This window comes from Lepidochelys kempii, chromosome 3 (assembly GCF_965140285.1).
Source record: "Lepidochelys kempii isolate rLepKem1 chromosome 3, rLepKem1.hap1, whole genome shotgun sequence".
Lineage (NCBI taxonomy): Eukaryota > Metazoa > Chordata > Testudines > Cheloniidae > Lepidochelys > Lepidochelys kempii.
In genome coordinates, this window is record NC_136382.1 from 84,547,047 (window position 1) to 84,572,517 (window position 25,471).

The 25,471-nt window shown below is 45.8% G+C and overlaps 2 protein-coding genes across 11 annotated transcripts in view; one reads left to right on the forward strand and one right to left on the reverse strand.

Moving 5' to 3' along the window:
- SESN1 (sestrin 1) overlaps window positions 1-14,728 on the reverse strand; it is a 137,636-nt gene extending 122,908 nt beyond the window's left edge. For 2 of the 6 annotated variants that reach the window (XM_078852151.1, XM_073336963.2), the window contains exon 1: window positions 13,848-14,719. In XM_078852151.1, coding sequence (XP_078708277.1) covers window positions 13,848-14,138 — 291 coding nt within the window. In that variant the 5' untranslated portion in view covers window positions 14,139-14,719. Of the gene's footprint in view, window positions 1-13,847 lie in introns of all 6 variants that reach the window. The other 4 variants (XM_073336967.2, XM_073336971.2, XM_078852152.1 and 1 more) reach the window with 4 other exon arrangements.
- A 6,587-nt stretch (window positions 14,729-21,315) lies between these two features.
- Window positions 21,316-25,471, forward strand: part of CEP57L1 (centrosomal protein 57 like 1) — a 51,209-nt gene continuing 47,053 nt past the window's right edge. For 2 of the 5 annotated variants that reach the window (XR_013635558.1, XM_073336985.2), the window contains exon 1: window positions 21,487-21,992. Coding sequence is in view for 3 of the 5 variants with exons in the window: in XM_073336985.2 (XP_073193086.1) it covers window positions 21,972-21,992 (21 nt within the window). In the remaining 2 variants the exon portion in view is untranslated. The other 3 variants (XM_073336980.1, XM_073336984.1, XM_073336981.1) reach the window with 2 other exon arrangements.

The window sequence follows — 25,471 nt, forward strand, 5'->3', positions numbered from 1 at the left end:
GCAACCCCTGGAGTGGCACCTCCGTGGTGTGGTATAAGGGGAGCTGCGCTCTCCCCCTACCCTCAGTTCCTTCTTGCCAGACAACTCCGACAGAGGGGAAGGAGGGCGGGAAGTGGAATAGACAGGAGCAACACATCTCAAAGAACACTAGTTACGGAAAAGGTAACTGTCTTTTCTTCAAGTGATTGCTCATGGGTATTCCACAATAGGTGATTCCAAGCTATATCTGTGGGAGGTGGGTAGGAGTTCAAATTCTCGGGACGGAGTACAGCCCTGCCGAACCTGGCATCATCCCTGGTTTGGGAGATGATCGCATAGTACAAGGTGAACGTGTGAACTGAAAACCAAGCCTTACAAATGTCCTGGATGGGGACATGGGCCAAGGCAGCAGCTGATGAGGCTTTCACTCGAGTAGAGTGTGCTTTCACAATCAGTGGCGGTGGGATACCCGCCAGATCATAACAGGTACGGATGCACAAAGTGATCCGGTCGGAGAGCTGCTGAGTGGAGATCGACGGACCTCTCATGCACTCAGCCAAGTCGATGAACAGTTGCAAGGACTTTCTGAATGGCTTGGTCTGCTCGAGGTGGAAAGCCAGAGACCATCGCACATCGAGCATGTGAAGATGGCACTCCTCACTGGATGCATGGGGCTTGGGGCAGAGGACCAGAAGAAGAATGTCCTGACCCACGTGATAGGTGGAGACCACCTTCGGGAGGAATGCAGGGTGTGGGCAGCGCTGGAACTTGTCCTTTTGAAAAACCATGTATGGAGGCTCAGAGGTCAGGGCCCTGAGCTCTGAGACCCACCTGGCCGATGTGATCATGATCAGGAAGGCCACCTTCCACGAGAGGTGGGACGAGGAGCACATGGTTAGTGGCTCAAACGGGGGCCCCCCCGTCAGATGGGCCAACACCAGGTTCAGGTCCCACTGTGGGACCAGGGGCCTAGCATACACAAAAAGACGGTCCAGCCCCTTGAGGAACTGGCCAGCCATAGCATGGGAGAACACGTGTGACCCTGCTCCGGCGGATGGAAGGCTGATATGGCCGCCAGGTGCACCTTGACCGACAAGGGCGCCAGGCTCTAAAGGTGGAGAAGGTAGTCCAAGTTAAGCTGGATCGGGGCGGCCACCGGGGAAACACCCCGCTGATCCAGAGAACCAGGACCACTTTGCCAAGTAGGCTTGGCACGTGGAGGGCCGTCTGCTTTCTAGGAGGACGCATTGAACCCCTTCTGAGCACGTCCTTTCCTCCCTACTTAACCACTGAGCAGCCATGCTGTAAGGTGGAGGAGGCGGCCCCAGTCCTGGGAGAGCAGGTCTAGGAGGAATGGCAACTGCCACAGCGGAGCAACCGCCGGGCCTGCGAGGGTCCCGTACCAATGTTGCCTGGGCCATGCAACCAGGAGGACCCGAGCCTTGTCAGTCTTTACTTTCTCCAGGACCTTGCTGATCAGGGGGAATGGCACAGAAAAACTGGCCTGACCAGGACAGGAGGCAGGCATCAGAGATACCGCCCTGTCTCAGTCCCTCCGGGGCAGAACCAGGGACAGTGCCGATTCTGCCAAGTCACAACAAACAGGTCCACCTGGGGAGTCCCCCATGCTCAGAAAAGCCTGTCAGCCACTTCCGGGTGGAGAGACCACTCGTGTTGAGAGGAGAAGTCCCTGCTCAAGCGATCCACCCACACGTTCCGGGCACCCGGTAGATGGAAGGCCTTTAGGCAGATGTTGTGGGCTATACAGAAATCCCACAGCCTGAGGGCTTGGCAGCAGAGGATCAGGCCCCGCCTTGCCTGTTGATATAGAAGATCAAGGCCGTGTTGTCCGTGAGGACCCTGACCACCCTGTCCTCCAGGTGCAAGCGGAAGGCCATGCATGCCAGTTCCTTGATGTTGTGTAGGGTCAGATCCTGAGCCGACCACAGACCTTGGGTCTGAACCCCCTAACCCAGGTCCGACACATTGGACACCAGTTCCAGTGATGGGGCCCTGTCCCTGAACTGGACTCCTTGGAGCATGTTGCTTGGGGCAGACCACCACCGTAGGCAGGCAATCACCGAGTCAGGTACGGTGAGGACTTTGTCCAACCTGTCCCTGACCTGGGAGAACTCTGAGGCCAATCAGAGCTGGAGGGGTCTCAGTCCAAGTCTGGCGTGATGGACGACGTACGTGCACACCGACGTGTGTCCCAAGAACTGGAGGCATGCTTGGGCTGTTGCCACCAGAAACCTGGTGACCGTGTTGATGAGCCCCTTCAGGGTCTTGAACCTGTCCAGTGGGAGGGAGGCTCTGGCCGACGAGGCATCCAGGAGCGCCCTGATAAACTCTATGCGTTGAACCGAGACTAACGTGGACTTGGTGTTGTTTACTAACAGGCCCAAAGCGGTGCATGTGGACAGGAGGAGCATCACGTGATCCCTCACCTGCAACCGGGAGCTGCCCTTGACCAGCCAATCGTTCGGACAGGGAAAGATCTGGACCCCCCGGCACCTGAGGTAGGCCACTACCACCGACATACATTTTGTAAATACCCTGGGGGCAGTGGACAGGCCAAACGGGAGGACCATAAATTGGTAGTGATTCTGCACCACCACAAAACAAAGGAAGCATCTGTGCCCCTCAAATATATGAATGTGGAAGTACCCGTCCTCCCACAGGATGGAGGGGGGTGGGGCTGTAATCGCCTCATCTGGGGAGGGCAAGGAGTCCGGTGCGGTACTCTGGGTGTCTGCTGGCACTGGAGGGTGCACCACCTGGTTGGTCTCCAGGCCTGGTGCCAAGGATGTACGTCCCACCGACTCCTTCCTCAGAGGTCTGGAGAGGGAGGCTGATGGTCCTTCTGAGGCTCCAGCCACCGAGCGAGCCCCCACCAGGGGCTTCGTCGGGAGCCACAACGCCCACTGGTATCATTGGGCTGGCCACGGTGCCCGGTGCTACTGCACCTCCTGTGACACTGGCGGAGCCGGCTGTTCGGCCTGGCCCATCGATGGATGACTATGACTGGAGGCTGGGCTGACGTACGACCTGCCACCATCCCCGGACCGGGAGGAGCGGTGGTGCCAGGAGCGATGCCGACCACGGGACCACAACCCCGACGTGGAGGTCCGGTACCATCGGTAACAGCTGCTCTGCAATTGGCTCCAACGGGCGGACCCACGATGGCGAGACTACAGCGATGGATGCCCGGGGCTGCAGAGGTGATGTCTTGGTGGAGTCATGGAGCGGGATTCCGAACAGGAATGGTGTCAACATCCATGTCATGACCGGCTGCGATAACCCCAGATTTGGCAAAATCTGCCTCAGTCCTTTCGATATTCGCTCCTCGAGGTGGAGCGCTGCTGAGAGTCTTGGTCAGATAGAACCCAACCAGACAGTCTGGTGGGAGTCGAGGGTGATCCACGTGGACTTTGCCCTGAATGGTCGCGGGGCGGCAAACAGCGTCGGGAACTTTCCCTTGACCGAGACCGGTACTGAGCCGGGGGCGACTGTGGTGATCCCAGCAGTGGCTTGCCTCTGGAGCATGGAGCCGACATTAGCGGTGCTCCTGGTACCAGCATGGACATAACATCCTGGGCCACCTGCAGGGCCTCCAGTGTGGAGAGCACCCAGACATTCAGGGAGGCCTGCGCCGAATGAGTCGGGCTACTCTGCTCAACTTGAGTCGGAGGCCTAGAGGCCCATGGGGATTGAGGACTGCCCCACATGAGTCTAGCCTCTGTCCCAGGTTTACTTCGGTGCCACTGTGAAGGTGGTGTCTTTCTAGCCTTCTTGGTGTGCCCCGTGAACAGGGAGCGGTGCTGACGGGTCGATGGCGCCGGAGGGTCGGCATGCACCGACACAGCAGTGCCAACTCGCAGTGGCGCACTGGAGTCGGGATCAGCACCAACTCCATCAGAATGGCCCGGAGCCTAATGTCCCTTTCTCTCTTGGTCCGAGGCTTAAATGACTTGCAAATCTTGCAACGATCACTGGTATGGGCTTCTCCCAAACAGCACAGACAGTCTCCGTGCAGGTCACTCCTTGGCAGAGATCGCCACAAGTGCTGCGCAACTTAAAACCTGGGGCGCGGGGCATGCCCCGGTCCAGGCGCTCTAACTAACTGAACTAACTAAACAGCTAACTAACTACAGGTACCAAACATTGAACGAAGAAGCAGTTCTGGGGACAAGCTACAGCAAAACTGAAGCAGAGTAGTTCCAACGTACCTTCACTGGCGGCAAGAAGGAACTGAGGGTGGGGGGGAGCATGCAGCTCCCCTTATACCGCACCAGGGAGGTGGCACTCCAGGAGTCGCTGGTGGACTCCCCCCCATGGGTACTGCTAGGGGAAAAAACTTCCAGCACCAGTGCACGTGGCGAGCATGCATACCTATTGTGGAATAGACATGAGCAATCACTTGAAGAATATCAAGTCATGGTGAAATAAAATGCAGCCACAAAACTTTACTCTGCACTAATTCATTCCACAATTAACTTAATCCACTTCCAAAGTAGATTATACAATTTGCAATAACTGGCAATATAATTTACAGGATGGGATGGTATTGTGTACACAGTGGCAATTTTTTATTAAAAACAAACCCAAGACACTTCACAAAAATCTCCCTGTGTAGACAAGTCCTAAGGAAAACTCTCCAAAGTAAGACACATGCCTGACATACTTCTCTTATGCAAGCAAACACTCCATACACAAGCATAATACAAGAGACCTTTATGACCCCCTTGATGCTAATTAATTTGCTTCATCTAGTAAACGAGAAACTTTACCTATCTCACGAAGCAGACTGATGTTGGTAAAGAGGTTTAGAAGCTTCTCTCCACCAGGAAGATTAAGATCACTACCAGATAATACTTGTAGTCTCTGCCAGCCTCAGAAACAGGAGATCTCGTTTAGGCAAGTCATATCTTGTCTTCAATACTCCTTTCAGTACTGATAAGCATGAAGAGCACCCAACAAAGCAAATATTGCTGCAAGTATTTTCAGCATTAGCATATGGATGGAATGGCAACAGGACTTTTTAGGAGAGGCTCCAATAGCAGGCAACTAATTCCCTTCCCTGGCCACTTTGAATGATTGGGAAGACACAGAAAATACATTCAAAGTGGTTTGGCAGAAGAGAATGCAGAAAAAAAATCAAAATACATATGTTCATTTACTAAACAGTGAAGTACTAAGTGAACAGAAGTTGTGCTGGATTTTTACATGTTTGATCTGTAAAGAGATTAGCATTTACCAGGTGGGTTTGTTTTTTATCCTAGAAAAAGAGGATATGTAAACAAATCCTTCCTGAATAGATTATTAATTTAATCTGAGGGAAGCTTCCACTATTACTGAATGACTGCAAGCATCATACGGAAACATGAAAATATTTTACAGTACAATCAGTGCTTAATTTGTGCCATGGCTGAGCCCCGGCACTTCTTGGCTTGGCAGTACATAGCCCCAGCACCTCTGGGCTTGCCACACTAATAATGAAAGTAAAAAAATTGCTTGAGCCCAGGCACCTCTTTCATTACAAATTAAGCATTAAATATCATGCAAGTAGTAGGGTCAATTTAAACTACCCAAATAATATACTGAAATACTCTAAAGGAAAATCCTGTTGTCCAGCAACAACACTTATCTTTTATCTACCACTTTTCATTAAAGCTCAGTGTTTAACAAGGGAAAGCATCATTACCCTTATCTTGCATAGGGGAAATTGAGGCAGAGTGGTTTGTCTAAGGTTATACAGTAAGCCACTGAAAGAGTTTGGAATAGAACCAAGGTCTCCTGAATCCTGTTCTAGCACCATATTCTCTGGGTGACACTGCCTTGACAACCAAAGACCCAGTCCAGGAATGTTATTTACCCCCTGTAAGCCAAGCTTACATGGTGCAATGAGTGGCCAGCACATCTGAACTGCTCAAAGTAAATGAGAATGACAACTGTTTACCTTGGCACCACAGGAGAAATCTAGCAACAGGTAAGGTGAACACTTCTTTTTCTGATGTTCAATAGAACCTGAGAGGTAACATCCTTCAGTAAGAGTGTCAATGCCTGAGAGGATGGGGCGTCCAGGATTTCCAGGTTTGTGGATCTTGGGTAGTAGATAGAATAACCCTGGTCGGGGCTCTAAGGGTATGTTGATTTGTTCCTGTGTTAGTGTAGGGAGTGTCCTGAGTAGATGGTGCAGTTTCTTAGTGTATTCCTCAATGGGACCTGAGGAAAGCGGCCTGTAGAATTTGGTAGTGGAGAGTTGACTTAGCCTCCTTTTGGTAGTCAGACCTGTTCATGACGACAACAGCACCTCCTTTATCAGCCTAACACAGGAAGAAATCAACATACCCTTAGAGCCCCGACCGGGGTTATTCTATGTTGATTTCTTCCTGTGTTAGTGTTGCCTCATAACCTAAGTTGTGCAGAACGCAATGCCATCTCTAGCCTCAGAAACAACCCAGACATTATAATCAAAGAGGCTGATAAAGGAGGTGCTGTTGTCGTCATGAACAGGTCTGACTACCAAAAGGAGGCTAAGTCAACTCTCCACTACCAAATTCTACAGGCCACTTTCCTCAGGTCCCATTGAGGAATACACTAAGAAACTGCACCATCTACTCAGGACACTCCCTACACTAACACAGGAACAAATCAACATACCCTTAGAATAACCCCGGTCGGGGCTCTATCTACTACCCAAGATCCACAAACCTGGAAATCCTGGACGCCCCATCCTCTCAGGCATTGGCACTCTCACTGAAGGACTGTCCGGGTATGTGGACAGTCTACTCAGATCCTACGCCACCAGCACCCCCAGCTATCTCCGTGACACCACTTATTTCCTGAGAAAACTACAATGCATTGGTGATCTTCCAGAAAACACCATCCTAGCCACCATGGATGTAGAGATTCTCTACACAAACATCCCACACACAGATGGAATACAAGCTGTCAGGAACAGTATCCCTGATGATGCCACCGCACAACTGGTTACTGAGCTCTGTGACTTTATCCTCACACACAATTATTTCAAATTTGGTGACAATATATACCTCCAGACCAGTGGCACTGCTATGGGCACCTGCATGGCCCCTGTCATAAATATAAAGGGAAGGGTAACCACCTTTCTGTATACAGAACCATAAAATCCCTCCTGGCTAGAGGCAAAACTCTTTCATCTGTAAAGGGTTAAGAAGCTAGGATAACCTCGCTGGCACCTGACCAAAATGACCAATGAGGAGACAAGTTACTTTCAAAGCTGGAGGTGGGGGGAACCAAGGGGCTGTCTGATGCTTCTGCCAGGACCAGCTCAGGAATGCTCTTCAGAACTTCTGTTAAGTTAGTAAGTAATCAGTCTAGCTAGAAATGCGTTAGATTTCCTTTTGTTTAAATGACTGGTAAATAAGCTGTGCTGAATGGAATGTAGATTCCTGTTTGTGTGTCTTTTTGTAACTTAAGGTTTTGCCTAGAGGGATTCTCTATGTTTTGAATCTGATTACCCTGTAAGGTATTTACCATCCTAATTTTAAAGAGGTGGTCCTTTTATTTTTTTCTTTAATTAAAATTCTTCTTTTAAGAACCTGATTGCTTTTCATTGTTCTTAAGATCCAAGGGTTTGGGTCTATGTTCACCTATGCAAATTGGTGAAAATTTTTATCAAGCCTTCCCCAGGAAAGGGGGTGTAGGGTTTGGGGGGATATTTGGGGGGGGGGGGGAGGATGTCTCCAAGTGGGCTCTTTCCCTGTTCTTTATTTAACACGCTTGGTGGTGGCAGCATAGGGTTCAAGGACAAGGCAAAGTTTATACCTTGAGGAAGTTTTTAACCTAAGCTGGTAAGAAGCAGCTTGGGGGCGGGGGGGTCTTTCATGCAGGTCCCCACATCTGTACCCTAGAGTTCAGAGTGGGGAAGGAACCTTGACAGCCCCACAACATTTTTATGGCTGACCTGGAACAATGCTTTCTCAGCTCTTGTCCATTCATGCCCCTTCTCTACCTACGATACATTGATGACATCTTCATCGTCTAGACCCACGGGAAGGAAACCCTGGAAGAAGTCCACCACAATTTCAATAGCTTCAACCCCACCATCAACCTCAGCCTGGACCAATCTACACGGGAGGTCCACTTCCTAGACACCACGGTGCAAATAAGTGACAGTCACTTTAACACCAACCTATACCAAAAACCCACCGACTGCTATGCCTACCTTCATGCCTCCAGATTCCATCCCGGAAACACCACACGATCCATTGTCTACAGCCAAGCGCCGAGGTACAACAGCATTTGCTCCAATCCTTCAGACAGAGGCCAACACCTACAAGTTCTTCACCAAGCATTCTCAAAACTATGATACCCACACGAGGAAATAAGGAAAAAGATCAACAGAGCTAGACTTGTACCCAGAAGCTTCCTGCTGCGAGACAAGCCCAAGAAAGAAACCAACAGAACTCCACTGGCCATCACATACAATCCTCAGCTCAAACCACTCCAATGCATCATCAGTGATCTACAACCCATCCTGGACAACAATCCCTCACTTTCACAGGCCTTGGGAGGCAGGCCAGTCCTTGCCCACAGACAACCTGCCAACCTGAAGCATATTCTCACCAGCAACTACACACCGCACCATAATAACTCCAACTTAGGAACCAATCCATGCAACAAACCTTCATGCCAACTCTGCCCACATATCTATACCAGTGACACCATCACAGGACCTAACCAGATCAGCCACACCATCACCGGTTCATTCACCAATGTAATATATGCCAGCAATGCCCCTCTGCTATCTACATTGGCCAAACTGGACAGTCCCTATGGAAAAGGATAGATGGACACAAATCAGGTATTAGGAATGGCAATATACAAAAACCTGTAGGAGAACACTTCAGCCTCCCTGGACACACAATAGCAGATGTAAAGGTAGCCATCCTGCAGCAAAAAAAACTTCAGGACCAGACTTCAAAGAGAAACCGCTGAGCTTCAGTTCATTTGCAAATTTGACACCATCAGCTCAGGATTAAACAAAGACTGTGAATCGCTAGCCAACTAAAAAAGCAGTTTCTCCTCCCTTGGTGTTCACACCTCAACTGCTAGAAGAGGGCCTCATCCTCCCTGACTGAACTAACCTCGTTATCCCTAGCCTGATTCTTGCTTGTATATTTATACCTGCCTCTGAAAATTTCTACTACATGCATCTGACGAAGTGGGTATTCACCCACGAAAGCTTATGCTCCAATACGTCTGTTAGTCTATAGGGTGCCACAGGACTCTTTGCCAGTATAAAGAAGTCACTGTACAAAATTTTAGTTTGTACTGACTTTGCTATTGCTTTTTATGTAGCGTGTCATAAAATAAGACAAATATTTCAATGAGTTGATGTACCCCTGGAAGACCTCTGCATATACCCAGGAGTACAGGTACCCCTGGATGAGAACCACAGACATACCTTAAGTCAACACAGCCCACGGAAACAAGCCTCCCAGCCAAGGTCGAGACACTCTGGGCTAGCACTCTAAAACTCAGTATGAAAAACAGCACTTTGAAGTTGTGGCTCAGGCTCGAAGCTCAGCCTCTGAAACCTACTGAGGGGGGACAGGTTTCAGAGCCGAAGCTGCAACTTCAAAGCACTGTCTACACATTTATTTTTAGAGCACTATCACCAGGCCCACCACCCAAGTCTGTTGAGCCAAACTGGGGGGCTTGCTTCTGCAAGCTATCTATCCCAGGTGCTGTGGAAGAGGGAAAGGGCTGGGCACCTACTCCAGCTGCAGCCAGATACTCCCAGACCCATGCATGGGTCCAGGAGTAAGGGAGCTTCCCATGCAGCGGTTGGGGAGAGAAAGGACTCTATTGAACATACTCCTCCCCATTTTCTGGCTCCATGCAGGGGCCTGGGGAAACCATGAGGTGTCTCTTCAACACCCACCCACCCCCGTTATCAGTTTCCTGTTATCATGAACTATACAGAAGTCTCCCTTATCTTCCCACTCCACTAGGCTGCCCCACTCAGTGGGCTGAGAACAGAAGCAAAGGCTTGCCTAGATCTCCTATGCAGGGGTCCAGAAAGAAAAGATATCCTCCTGGCCCCAAACTCAAAAAACATCAGGTCTGTTGCTAAATTACTTGTAAATACAAGGGGAAACCATGCATGTGAGCTCCCTCCAAAACAGTTCATAGAGCAGTACAAATAATCACAAACAATACAGTGCAATTGACTATATGCAAAGAACTACAAATGCACAAAGTAACACTGAAAAAACTAAGTTTCTTTCAGATATATTAATCTTGGGTGTTTCTTGTAATGATAGTATGTAAAACATTCAGATGCAAACGTAATTCAAGATCATGTTGTTCCTCTAATATTTTTATTTAAACAGCTATGTTTTAATAGGAGTATTCCAGCTGGGTTGAAATCATTTCCTTTCTGTTACTTTCTACACTATATCTGGCTTCTGACTAGTCAGTTTCAAAGCAGAAAGAAAAGTGATTCAGTTTGCTAGTATTTTCCAGGTGACATGTCAATTCTCAGCAAGAACAAGCACTCGAATTAAGTAAGTTTGTGTGTCAAAAAAAGGGCTTCTTTCTTCTACTGAGTATTCAGATTGTTGAACTAAGCAAAATAGGCGGAACTGTCTGATTAAGTACGTTCTCACATTACAACACGTCTTCTGCAACATACAAGATAAAAATTAAGATGCTGCAAATTAACATGTAAAACTAATTAGTAGGAATTTAAATTAAACATAGTAACTTCATTAACACTTTGTCACAGACGAGAACATTAATGAAGTAAAAGAGAAAAGTTTTAAATAACTCTGAATTCATTTGTATTTGAAAGCAATTCTTTATAAAGAAGGACTTCCATATTGTGCAGTACTATATCACTGGAATTGAATAGGGAAATTAAGAACAGTTAAATGTCAAGCCACTTTTAATGTCACTGAGCTATTTACCCCTTTGTTAATCTAAAAATAGCATGTTTCACAGGTAAACTGAATGTTTCATAAAGCATCTCTTTTTATCTTCATTGCAGAATGTAGCCGAATGGGGACTTGGGCCAAAATGGTGTTTGATGATGGGTATATAATGTTTTCCTTAGTTTCACAGCCAGCAAACCAGTCTACAAAATGGAAGAAATAATCCAGTCCTGATCTCCCAGCAATACTGTTCTATAACAGCTACGAGGGCAATGTTTTCCTATGAGTATTATACAATTTTGATGTGAAACTCATTATGGTTCATTCAGGGAGGCTGTTGTGGCCTCCCACACATCACTATTGGCCAACAAAGGCCATTTAGTGGCCTTTGCTCTGAAGTTTCATTAAAATCTACAGGTACTGCCACGAAATTCAATTTTTTGTTTTAGATGAAAATAAAGAGCATCTCCCCAAGACTCTCCTCTAAAATATTAGTGGCTTCTTTAAGGGGCTGACAAACTACTTAGATTTTCCACCTCACTTCCCCAAATTACTGCTTCAAAGATTAGAGACAGTAATAATCAAGCAGAAAAAGACCAAAAAGGTCAAACATTTGCTGAAATCTAACAAAATTATGCATTGATTTATAGGCATAAAAAATGAATCAGAACACCAGGCTTCAAAGGTAATTACCAAAACATTGAAAAGAAAAACACTTGTAGAATAAATGAGAACAAAGAAGTGAACAAAAGAAGAATACTTTCTTTTAAGTTTGCTATGAGATCTTTATTGTAGCCTCTCTCTTTAGGAGCAAGCAGTCTGCTATCTTGTAGCCCTTAGCTTTATCATCCATTACCTATTTTTTTTAATCACAATAGCTTATATACAGTCATGTGACTTCTGGATATGGATCTATTACGTCCAAACTGTTAGCGAACTGATAACATTCTGCCAGATAGTTTCTTGGCTTTTTAAAGGCCCACAGCAAAATCCCCCAACAAGTTTTCAATTTTCAAACACGTCAGAAACTTTCATAGTTCCATAACTTTTAAGGCCAGAAAGGACCATTAGATCACCTAGTCTAACTTCACCCAGTCATCCCTGTATTGTGCCCAATAATTTGGGTTTCAGTAGAACAGATCTTCCAGAAAGGCAGTTAGTCTGGCTTCTTTCAATGGTTAATTACCCTCAGTGTTAAAAGGTCGGGCCTTATTCCTGATCTGAATTTCTTTACTGGGGAAAAATACTTAACAATATTTCAATCTTTCATCTTTGGATCTCATTGAGTTTATCATTTAAAAAATAAGTGTTAATATGAGGATATCTGAAAGTGATTCATCATGCACCATCTTGGATTTATCATTTTGAATTTTTATTGCCAAAATGTTGCTTTGATATCCATATCAGCATGAGTTAGTCTGTATGCAAAAGATCACCTGGTCAGATAATTACACACCCTTGAAAAATGTAAACCAAGATTCCCTTTGTACTTAGTTCAAACTGTAACAAAAAAACAAAACAAGAACGAGCTGAAGATAACATAGAAAAATGTTTTTGAAATTGTATTTTATTTTGCAACTAAATTAATAAAAGTCTATGAATGCAATGAGAGAAAGGAGAAAAATCACAACACTGAGAGCCAGGAGATCTAGGTCAAGCTCTGCCACAGATTTCCTTTGTGGCCTAGTTCATGCCACCTATATATTTGTGCCTCAATTTCTTCATCTGTAAAAAGGGAATAACTATTGCATAAAGGTAGTGTTTCTAATGTGCTGCGATATCCTTTGGTGGAAGGATAACAACAATATTTACTAGCCATTTGTGAAGGTTTCAGAAGAGTCAAAACAAAGAAACTATGAAAGTTTCTATTATTAACATATCAGTTTTAGAGCTCAATCCCACTAGATACTGCAAGACCTTAACTTTCATGATAGAGGTTTAGTTTCATTTTTCCCAGGATCAAACCCTTGAGTCTTTGTAAATTTATCTGCCACCAACAATTAAGATTATTTCTATTGGGTTTGGGATTTGTATTTTCACTTCTAACAGACTGACCTTACTAATCAAGGTTACAGTTAGAGAATAAGCTTCAGAGGAGAAAGCATGTTTTTAAAGATCTTGATATATTCTAACAATCTTAAATCTGAGGTTTTCCCATACTAATCTCGTTTATTTTTAGTTGGCAAACATGTGAATCATTCTTGATTTTGTATTAATAAGACTGGCATAATCACAGCCCTGGTAACATCTGACAAATACATTAAAACAACAATTCAGGCATATATTGAGTCCTGGAGGTACTTGTGTCCCAACAATAAACCCACTTTTCATTGTGAAAGTTTGCACAGGAATTCATTTGCAAAAGGACATGATTATGCCCAAGAGACAGCACTTCTACTAATGACAGGTTTCAGAGTAACAGCCGTGTTAGTCTGTATTTGCAAAAAGAAAAGGAGTACTTGTGGCACCTTAGAGACTAACCAATTTATTTGAGCATAAGCTTTCGATGAAGTGAGCTGTAGCTCACAAAAGCTTATGCTCAAATAAATTGGTTAGTCTCTAAGGTGCCACAAGTACTCCTTTTCTTTTTGCACTTCTACTAAGAACGTTACATTTTCACATGGGGAGATTACTGCTTTATCAGTGTTACATACTCATTTGATACAACTAAACTTCGCCAGTATTTTGGTTATGTCTCAAGTTAAGATTATCAGCTGCAAAATACTATTAAGAATTTAGCAGTCATTCTATTAACAGACTGAACATCACAACATAGTCTAGAGAGTCAAACACCAAAGCTTTCCTGTTTTTACAAGTGAAGATGCACTACTCCCTTATGTTATTTTCTGCATCATGATAACGCCAGTTACAAGTGTGAGGAATTCTAAGATGCTTTAGAGATAAGAAGTCGGAAGGGTGTTTGCTGAAACGGGCACTGACTCTTACCTGAACGTTTTTTAGGATAGACTCACTCTTCTCTCTCACGTCTCTAAAGGGGCATCTCTTGGAAAGCATGAGCAGGCGAGCCAGCATCTCATTCAATCTGTCCAGAGCTGTAGCAGAAGTCAAGCGTCCTTCCGATGACTCTGGAGGAGGATCCTCCTTTACAGGAGAAATTTGTGCTGTTCTCCGCAAAACAGCTTGCCGGATGTTTTCCAAGGCAGCGTCTCTGGTGCTGGCATCCCTACTGCACAGCCCATCCCACCTCACCTCTCCCTCTCCCTCTCTCTCCTCCATCCTCCCTCGCTCTCTGAACGGCTCCAGGCCGCCCAAACCTTCACCAGCTTCGCCTTGTGTAGAAGTAACGACAACAGTTCCCGAGGAAAAATAAAGTGCGGGCCCAGCCTATGGATGTCACCACCAGCCCGCGGGCGTCCGCGGCTGTGTCAGCTCTCGCCCTTAGAGCCGCCACGCGTCTCGCCTCCCCGGGCAGATGCTGCTCTCGGCGAAGGGGCCCCGGCCTCCCCTCACCATGGCAGCGCCGGGGCGAGAGCCGGCAGGTGAGGAGGGCTGCGGAGCTTTGCTCTCGCTGGAGCCCGGGCAGCCCCCGCGTCCCCGGCAGCAATCAGCGCAGGGGGTTGCAATCAGCGCGCAGGGCTCGGCCCCCGCGGCTGCAGAGCCGGGGAGCTTCCCATAGGGAGAAGCGGGGCGTGGGGGCTCTGCCGCCACCCTAGAGGGCACGTCCCGGCTCAGGCGGTTCAGCCCGAAGGTGGGGGCGGCTCCCGACCCCCGGGCAGGGCCGCCGCAGTCCCGTCCCGGGAACCGCTGGGCGCTCGGGCCGGAGCCCCCTCGTCGGCAGCAGCAGCCGAAGCGAACTACACTGACCCCGCCCCCCTTGTGCCCCAGGCTCCGCTAGGAGAGCAGCGAGAGACCACACCTCCTGCCCATCCTCCCTCCCGCAATGACAGCAGCTACGCCCAACCCTCGTCTAACTGTAAAATCCCAACCTGTCCCGTGCCCGCTTGGTGACAGATAAACCCTTTCAGCCAATCACGTTTCAGAGGCATAACTCGGAGCCAATCACGATGACGAAGAGATGAGGAATAGCGCTGTTTGAGCCGCTCTCTGTTGTGAGGGCTACTGGGATTTGTAGTCCAACCGAACTCCGGCGCCTATTGAATAAAACTACAACTCCCAGCAGGCAATGTGCATAGCCCGGCCATGGGCTGGAGGCAGGAAAGAGGGTTGGGTATTGGGTAATAGTTTCCCGCGCTGGTCCTGTTGTGTCAGGGAGATCACAAGGATCAATGCAAATCCAGTTCCAGTGCTCCTACCTCCTCTATACCCAGTGTCATGGCAAGGGTCTGGTAGACAGGGCTTTGTGACATTTGACAAGTCACTTTACCTTTCCATGCCTGTGTCCTCATCTCTGCCCCCCTCCAACCTCTTGTGTGTCTGACTGGTTTGTAAAGAATTCAGGATCGAGCATACCTCTTACTGCGTATTTATAGAGTATTGTCCACTCCAGCAATTTTGGTTGTTTTCTTGAAGCCTCAGCTCCTGGAATCATGTGATTATGTAAGGCTCTCAGCTATCATTAAAAAAGAAAAGTTTCTAACTCACATGGTTAGGGAGGAAAGCTTGGAAACATTACTTCTAAAGCTTTAAAAACTAGAAAGTGAATAACCTGATATATATATTTAAAATCATGATTTATAAATCAATTTCATGATTTTTGGGTCCTGACTCAGGATTATGAATGTTTAGGATTAGCAATACTAGTACAGTTGTAAAATGGGATAAACCTTGTTATGGGCTGAATTAAAATCTTGGTAAAATCAATGTGTGAATGTCCCCTTCAGTTAAGATTGCTATAAGGAACAGTTAAAGGGCCCACATAAAATGCAAAATGGAGTCTGCCTAGAAAGTAGGACCATATGGGCAAAAGGTTCTACTATGTATTGTTCTGACCAAGTAGGGATAAGTGGGAAAAAGTAGAGCTGGGAGAGCGAACAAGGAACTGGCAGAGACGCAGAGCCAGTAAGAAAGCAAAGCAGCAACCTGTAAGTATGGCCCTAGGAGAAGCCTAGAGAAAGATTCTTGGTTGCAGGTGCTAGCTGAAAAATGCTTGGGCTGTAAACTGGCTTGGATGTTTGTTTGTTGCCATGATTGAAACTGGCCTTGCATGTTTTGTTTCTTATTTTTCTTCTCAAAAGTGCAGTATACAAAAGGAGAATGTGGTTCCTGTTATCCAAAGGTTGCTGAATCTTCAGCGGCAGGTGAATCACTGAGGGAAAATTGGTGGTGAGTCTTTAAAATTCTGTGTTTCTATACTGTTCCATTTCATGGTCTCTTAGTTACATGATAGAAAATCTACCCCATCTACTAGATAGCTTAAGAGGTATCCAGGGGAGCCTGTTCTATGACAAAACTTTTGGGAGGAAAGTAGTGTGTTTTAGAAACAAATTCTGAAGAAATAGTGAGGCCATCAGAAAGCAAAATAAAGCTGTTTCACCTGCCCGTGGCAGCAAGTTGTAACAAGACTCATATTCCAATAGTCTCATTAAATATTTGAGACTTAAAAGGCAAAAACTATCCTGCTCTAAAAGTGCTTATCACAGAAGTGTAGGGCTGGGAAGGCCCTGCGTTGAGGCGGGACCAAATATACCTAGACCATCCCTGACAAGTGTTTGTCTAGCCTGTTCTTAAAAACCCCAATTGATGGGGATTCCACAACCTCCCTTAGAAGCCTCTTCCAGAGTTTAACTATCCTTATAGGTAGAAAGTTTTTCCTCATATCTAACCTAAATCTCCCTTGCTGGGGATTGAGCCCATTGCTCTTGTTCTATCTTCAGTGGACACAGTAAAGAATTGATCACTCTCCTTTTTATAAAAGTCCTTATTATAGGTGAAGACTATTATCACATCCCATCGCCCCCAGTCATCTTTTTTTCAGGATTAAATATGCCCAGTTTCTTAAATCTTCCCTCATAGGTCAGGTTTTCTAAATCTTTTGTTGCTCTTCTCCACTCTCTTTCCAATTTACCCACATCTTTTCTACAATGTGGCACCCAGAGTTGAACACAGTACTCCAGGTAAGGCCTCATCAGTGCCAAGTAGAGGGTGACAATTACTTTGTGTGTCTTACATATGACATTCTTATTAATATACCTCAGAATAAGTCAGTACTAGGAATAACTATTCCCTAACTTATTAGTTCTCCATTATAATTGTCTTTAAAAACCACCTACTCTTAGAATTGCCCTACCCTAGCCCAAATAAGTCTTTTTGTTTGCTATTGCACTTGCGCTTCTGATCAATATCATTGTTTAACCCTTTTGTTATTGCCATAGCCCTCCCACATGAAGATGGTTTCCCTCCTATTTTGAATGAGAACTGGTTCCCATCCCCCGTAACATCTGAGTCTTAATTTTCTAATGAGGCTCAGGAGCTCCTGAGCAGAGCCCAATTATTTCCTCCTGCTTACCAATCTGCCAGGATACTCAGACCTTCCTCACATTCCAGAAGGCTTCTTGTACTGCTTCTGCTCTAATTGGCAAATGCAATTGTTGTGGGGTGAAATAGAAGAGGGCCAGGTGAGTAACAGCAGATGGAAGATAGCATGATAATATCAATAGCACTGCAGGCCTGAGCACTAGAAAACAAGCACAGTAGGAAAGGAGATACTTATATTTTTCTGCTGGGGGTAATGTGTGCACTTAAATCCCAATCAGCTTTAAGAGTATACAGCACCTCTCAGGAGGGGGCTTTAAGACAATTAAGTATTAGAGGAACAAATTAAATAGAGCTTCTTATGAGTGGGAAGAAACTGCTCCTTTATTTCATTGCAAATAACGTTTTGTTGCTAGTGAATGCAGAACAAGATATGGGGAAAAAAGGATTGGAGGAGGAGGAAGAAGAAAAAAGAGCAACAAATGAAAGAGGGATGATAAAAAATGAATTAAGAGAGGGAGGATGAGGGAGAACAATGGGGGAAATGTGGATGATGGAAATGGGAGTCATTGGAGGGAGGAGTTATGAGAAGGATTTATTAGGAAGAAGAAACATGCTATTTTATTAATTTATATGCTTGTTCTTTGTAGACAACTCTTATTTCCTCACTGCAGAGGAGTTGTATTTAATTATTATTAAGTGATCTAAGGAAAAAGAAATTTAACTGTGAATAATGTATCCTAGTCTATCTAGTTGCATGCTAATATGGCAATTGTTAATAAATCTAAGCTTGTAACCTAGTCCCTGAAACTGCTAAATTCAGCTCTTAGCTGTGTAGAAGAGTTATGCTTAATTTGCTTGAATGCTATTTTCTTATAGCACCTACGACCTGATTTTATGAAGGACTTATGACTGAAAAACCGTACTAGATGTGGAATTGGACCTATTGACTTCAATTAAATAAATAGCAAAACTTTAGCTTAAAATGGGTGGAGGATTTGGCTCAATGGATACCTCATTGGATACCTCACAGGACTGAGACCTTAGTGACAAAAAGATTGCTTACAAAATATTTGGTTTCCTCAACATGGGTTATTTCCCAGCCTTATTTCAATATATCTAATAGTAATTCCACTCTTCTCCCCCCCCCTTACCCTTCTTTCTACTAAGAGAAAATTGTAAATCTAATTTTATCTCCCCCCCCCCCCCCCCCCGAGAAGTTTTGCATGAGTCTTTTGGCTTAAGAATTAAAGGGTTTCAGTACAACTTCCACAGTGGCTTGATCAAAAAGGTGGAGTCCTGAAAGCTCTGTGTGTTTATCCAATCCTGAGTCTATCATCAAGCATGCACCTTGCAGACAAAAAGGTAACTACTCCCATAGGTTCTCTCTGTTTTTTATTTTGATTTTTTAATTCTCTTCTGTCACTGAGCCATTGATTTACTAAATCGTTTAATCACCTGCTTAAGACCCATTTAGAGTAGGACTTCATTAGGACTTAAGCACATATTTAACTTTAACCATGTGTTTAAGTGTTGTGTCAACTCAGGGCTAGCACTGATTTAGCCCCGTGACTGTTAACAACAGTGGGCATGCCTCCCAATAGTCCTGAGTTTTGTGGGACTGTTCCACTTTGATGCCCAACACTCCCTTACCTGATTGAAGTAGAATGCTTCCTGCATTCAGTGGTGCCTGATGCTATATGCACATTGTGTACAATTGGCAGGGAAAAGGATAGGGAGGGCAGCAGCTTCAGCTGCTCCTGGGTATGCTCAGCCTCCTCAGGTATGCTCACTAGCTGCAAGGTAGATCAGGAATGGGGAGTGATGCTGCTCCCAAGCAGGCTGGGTTGGATGGTGGGGACTGAGCATGGCACAGGTGTGCAAGGTACTGGGGCCAGTGGCTGCAGTGGGGACGGCTCCACAGGGATTGGCTATGACCAGTTGTCCCGCTTTAGTCACTTGAAATGTTGGGAGGTGTGACGGTGGGTGCCCTACCATAGATAGGTGGCTGCTGCCGCCACCTCCACCATGTTTCTATCTTGCCTAGTTTAGGGAAAGTTCCCCCTTTGTCCTAGTGTTAAATTACACTGGTGCAAAATCCTTAGATTCGCTCTGAGCAGCGTTATAGTACATGCTAGTTAAAATGGTGGTGGCAGGGTTTAGCGAATGGGCATTCCAGTGAGTTTAGACCTCAGCCTTCAATATGTCAGGGGTGAGGTTTGCCTATGATATGTTTTCCAAGTGGGAGAGAACAGTTCTTTGCTCTTGCATATCAGTGTGGTATTGGTTTTAAAATAACTTATTAGGATAGACTATACAGCTGTTTAACCTTTCTCTTAGTTCCTGGTGGAAAACAAAGCATGGGGGGGGGGGGAACAATTGAGATCCATTTGGATTGTGTCACGAAACAGACATCTAAGCAGTCTCTTGCCAGCCACAGTTGTCTCAAGGGGATAAAGCAGCAGCCAACGTACTGGGAGTTTCTTGGTACTGCCTATGTTATTGCAATTAAACTGAATTGCTGTTTTAATGTGTCAGTAAACAGTGAGTCATTCCTTCAGTACATTTGAGGGCTTAGTGTGTTCAAAGGTGAATAAAACTATGGACTCTGCATACCCAATAGGTCAGTTTTGAAGATGGATAGCTTTGTTTTCCTAAAAATACAGATCCGTATCTTAGCTTTTTTTAAGAGAAAAGAAAGAGTGAAAATCAATCATCAAAATAGAACACCTTACATTTTTAAAAGTTTGCATCACAGAAGCCATCACAGTTTGCACAACTGGTACCTTTTGAAAGGCAAATCAGGTTTGAAACAGTTACATAACTGCGTAGAGGATGTCTATATTGCCATTGGTGAGGATTTAGTATGACTATAGGCCTGCACTATTCACCCATCTTAACAAAACCCTTCAAATATGTTGTTTTTCAATAAACTAAAACTACATGTTGTCTAATGTTGCCAAACATTTTCAGGCTTCCATCCTTACAACATTTTTGTGAAAGTCATAATTACTTGATTATAGGAGGTTATAACTGGACTCTGTCCTTCTGTAGTGTACAGCACGTTATTGGTGTCTAATAATTCAGGTATCAGTGACATGGTAAGTTGTGCTAAAGATCTATAATCACTTCCTCAAAAACAATGAGAAGTCTGGTGGCACCTTAAAGACTTAACAGATTTATTTGGGCATAAGCTTTCATGTGTAAAAAAAACCCCTTCTTCAGATGCACCTGTTTTTGTGGATACAGACTAAGATGGATAGCCCTCTGATACATAATCACTTCCTGTACTTGACACTACAGCTATTCTACATTCTCCAGGTGTTTTATTTAAAATAAGGTAGTGTTCCTGAGCTATGCCGTTTTTTTATGGATTACCATCTCTCTATATGTCCCAAAAATGAGAGCAACATGGGCCACACTCTAATCAGAGATTGACCATACGCTTTTGAATCCCTATGACCCAAAAACTGACCTCGATTTTCACTAGAAATCTGACCTTGTTCTACTAGCCGTGCTGAAGCTCCACCAGTGCTAGTGCAGATGAGGCACAAGTGTTCTTACCACCCAGTTATCTAATCCCTACTCAGTGCAGGGCAAGATGAGTTGGTGGTAAAATCTCTGTTAGCTCCTCACTCCTGCAGAGAAGCAAGGGTAGCAAACTCACTAAAGAGCACGTCCAGACGGGGCTATAGGTTGATGTTGTGGATATCGGAGGTGGGGCTGAAAACAGTTTAGTTTTGTCTACACTAGGAGATTAGCCGCTTGTTGAAGGGCATGTGTTGCTAGCACAGGGACAGCTAGCTAATAAGCGACACAGGTGGGGGCCGGGTCCGCTCTACACGAAGGAAATGCTAGGGAGCTGAACAATCTGGGGAACCCTTGTGCGGCAGGCGACTGGCAAAGGGTATCGACTAGCTCCGCTCTAAGCAGGGCTGGAGGGCACCGCTCACAGCGCCTCAGGGCCTCTGATCGCTCTCAGCTAGTGGGGCGGGGAGCCCCGCTGGAGGGGAGGAGCCCCAGCCGCCTGCTACGGCTGCACGCCAGTCACTGAGCGAGCTGAGGAGAGGGCCCGGGCGCGGCTCGGAGAGCGGGAGGGAAGGCGGCACATTTAAAGCTGGGCCCGGGCAGCCCCTCCCCGCAGCAGCCGCGAGTCTAGCGCGGGCCAGGAGGCGGCAGGAGCAGGTAACGCGGCGCTGCGGGAGGGTTGGTCCGTCGTCCCTGTCACTCCCTTCTTCTCTCCTCCGCGGCTCATCCTGCCTTTCCCCTCAGCTCGGGGCCCGCCGTCCTTCCTCGCAATCCGCTTGCGGTAACTGCATCGCCCTCTCCAGCGCCCGCCGCCCCGCCGGGGCCGGGGCCGGTGGCTCTAGGGACTAGCAGCGGCAGAGCCAAGGCACGGTGCTGCTCTTCGCCTGCTGCGGCGGGCGCTCGGGCCTCAGCTGCGTTAGGAGACCCGGGGGCTGGCTGTGCAACCTCCCCCGTCTCATCGGTGCGTCCCCGCAGCGGTTCGAGTTAGTGACCCAGGGAAAGGAGCCTCTCCAAGGAGAGCGGAGCTGTCTGGAAGAAATGGACGCGGGTGGTAGCTCGGGTCATCGGGCTGCTGCTAACACCCCCGCGTACAGAAGCGGGAGCCTGGCTTGGTGGGCTGCTTTTGTACTGCAGGTGTGGTGAAGGGACATGGAAACCTCGCTAATGGAGGTGAGCAGCGTCTCTCTTGTGGCCTTAGGAGCTAACAGTTCAAACAACAAGCTGGTTAAACAGTGCCCCGCAAAGGGAAAAATGGGTTTGTGGTCGTATATGATCTATTTAGATGGCCTGAAAGTTGCTTCAAAATACTCCCCCTTCCCCTCTCCCCGCCTTGTCTTTTATCTTCTAGAAATATCAGGAATGTCCAGTCTAGGTGGTGGGGTTGTTCTTCCTTTTGGGAATTTTCTAGGCGTTCTTTGAAGGGGTGGAGGTGGTTGCATCTTTTAAAAAAAACTCTCTTATTTCAGTTGAATAGTTGTAAACAATCCAAATTTTGATAGTCCGAGTAAAAAATTACTTCCTTTCTTAATTAACTAGGTTTCAGTTGCTTGATACCTGTGCCTCCCTTATATATTCATAATGAAGTTAAAAATACATAAACTAATTTTCCACCATTGTTTATCTATATTCCAAATACAAAGGCCCCCCACTGAGATGTAGCATCATCATTATGCTAGGTCCTGTAAAACTTATAGTTAGAGTTCTGTGCCTACATAATGAGACAGGCCAAGGGCGGGCGGAGAAAGGAAGTATTGCTGATAGAAGGTTACATGCTTTGTAGCTTCAGTCCAAGTGCATTGTACACACAAAAGGTGACCAGATGTCCCGATTTTATAGGGACAGCCCTGATATTTGGTGCTTTTTCTTATATAGGCATCTATTAACCCCCACCTCCTGTCCTGATTTTTCACACTTGCTGTCTGGTCACCCGAGACACACCAGAGGTTCCTTTTATCCCCCCACAAACTCCGTTTGTACTACTCTCCCATCCCCCTCAAAAAGTTCCTGCAACCACCCATGCTAGAGAGGTTGCGTGTGCCCTATTCCCCATACCATTGGTTGTGTGCCCTTCCAGTCCCCCTTCCCATATGCCAAAGTCCTCTGTTCTGCCCCTTTATGCACAGGGTCTGTGGGCTATGAAGTTTTTGCTACTTCAATTATTTTGGTATAGTTAAAGTGGCAAACCTCTCTAGTGAAGGGGTCTCAAACTCAAATGACCACGAGGGCCACATAAGGACTCGTACATTGGCCCGAGGGCCGCACCACTGACCACTCCCGTCCTCCCCTTCCATGAGGCCCTGCCCCTGCCCTGCCTCTTCCCACTCCTTCCCTGCCCCCATTCCAACCCCTTCACCAAAATCCCCACCCCAACTCCGCTCCCTCCCTGCCCCTGAGGGGTGCAGAAGGGGTGTGGGGTGCAGCAGGGGGCTCGGGGCAGGGGGCTCAGTCCGTGTGCCTGGAAAACACTAACCCAGACACGTCCTGGTGGACTTTGCTGAGTCACAGAGTTGAGCAGTCCCCCATTTTGCGATGCTTGCACAGCCCTCTTACAGCATTGTAAATCCCTTGATTGGAACTCCCCTGCTGATTAATGGTTATTTAGCACCATCCTGGGAATGGGTCACCTCATTTGTCACTGGAGAACTAGCAGTGAAGACTCTCAAACTTACAACATATTTCAGTAACAACCATATAGCAAAATCTCATAACTTCATACACACACATGATATACATATTTTGACAGAACAATGGGTTTCAGAAGATAAGAAGATATATGAAAAGTTATGATATGGCATGCTTTGTATGAAATATATCATAATTATATGGCTGGTGAATATGGGGGTTCCTGGGTGCTGCTTTGAGGTACAGAGTGCCACACTGGTGTGTAAGTTTGTTTTCAGGACCACCAACCTGGCCCACAGGTTATTTTATGAACCCAGCAAAGCACACAACCACTGCTTGCTGTAGCAGACAAAACCACTGCTAACTCTAGAGTTCAGATCCAAGGAACAGGTTTATATCCGTAGAGGTACAAAGTGATCAGTTGAGAGTGACCTGCCAGTGATCTGACTTAGTACATACAGACAAGGCTGTACACAAACAAAGGCAAAGACTTAAATTTCAGTACACTTTTATGCTCAAGATGACCCCATATTTTTATCCACACCCCCTCCTCTGATTCATTACATAACGAGTAATAATATTTTATGACCAAATATAAGATTCTGCATTACACCCTAAATTATATAACTTGATTATCTACTTATTAATACTTTTCTTATTGTTAATTTTAATATTTGACAGGGACTTTCTTTCTTTACCCTGATCATATTTGGTGGGGTCATCACAACCTCTCACTGTTACTGCATCCTTGTTATTTACCTAAATATCAAGGACATTTCAAGAAGTGAAATAACAGGATGCTTAGTTAGCCAAAAAGTTGTCTTGCGCTCCTTTCCAAAGGTCTGATGAACCAAACTAAACTAGGCCTACATTTATATTGATTATGCACTTGTCTATCTAATATGTGATATATAGGATCCATTAAATACACTTAGGCCCTTACCCTTTTACATGAGGTAAGTTTACCTAATCATCGTCTCACCTCCTTACATGGTGTAACTTTTCTAGTGTAGACTACCACTTAGAGTATGTCTACACCTACCTTGGATTGACACTGTGGCGATGGGTCCAGTGAAGACCCACTAAATCGATCACAGATCACTTTCCCGTCTACTCCAGTACTTCAGCAGAATGAGAAGCATAAGGTAAGTTGACAGGAGAGTTTCTCCCGTCGACCCAGTACAGTGTAGACACCACAATAAGTTGACCTAAGCTATGTCAACTCCAGCTACGTTATTTAGGTCGACTTAGCCCTGTAGCGTAGATCTGCCTTCAGTGTTGAACAGAGCCTTCATGCAAACAATGTAGGGTAAAAATGAAACCGATCATACCTGAATTTACGCTGGCTACTTACTTACTTTCCTGATACATGTTTCTTGTCACATTGGGCTGAATACAGTAGATTTCCTGGAGAGTCATTTGTTGCTGGTTCAGGCTTTATTCAGATGTCTGCATGGGACCCTCAGTGCTGTAGCTGTGTAGTTACATACACATGTAGAGAATGATTAATTGTCCATTATAAGCTATGGTATATTCTCTGAAAAGAGAGACATTTGGGTGTTAAACCAGTCCCCCTACAAATATTAAGCAAACTAAATATAAATATTAGTATAAAATAATATTCATGGCTCAGAAAGGCCTCCCAACATGCAGCAGGGAGAATTCACTGATGGGTGTTGTGGGGACACAAGACATCCTTTTCAAAACTTAAACTTTGTTTTTAAATGATGTTGCAAAGATAACATTAAATAGCTGATCTGAATGTAAACTGATGTCATTTTGTCTGGCCTAAACTAGCACTTAGGGAAAGGAGGTGGGGGAAGAAAATCTCCTACTGGCATAAAAAATGATGGAGGCAATAGCATAGCATCTAAATCAAGAATTCTCAGACACTTTTGTGGACCACTCCTTCTTTCAAATCATGATATCTGAGATAATCTTCTCTCCTAATCATGATAATAGCCCGTTGGCAACTCTGGAAATTGCTTACATGGAAGAGTTATACTATGAAAATATTAAAAATTGGC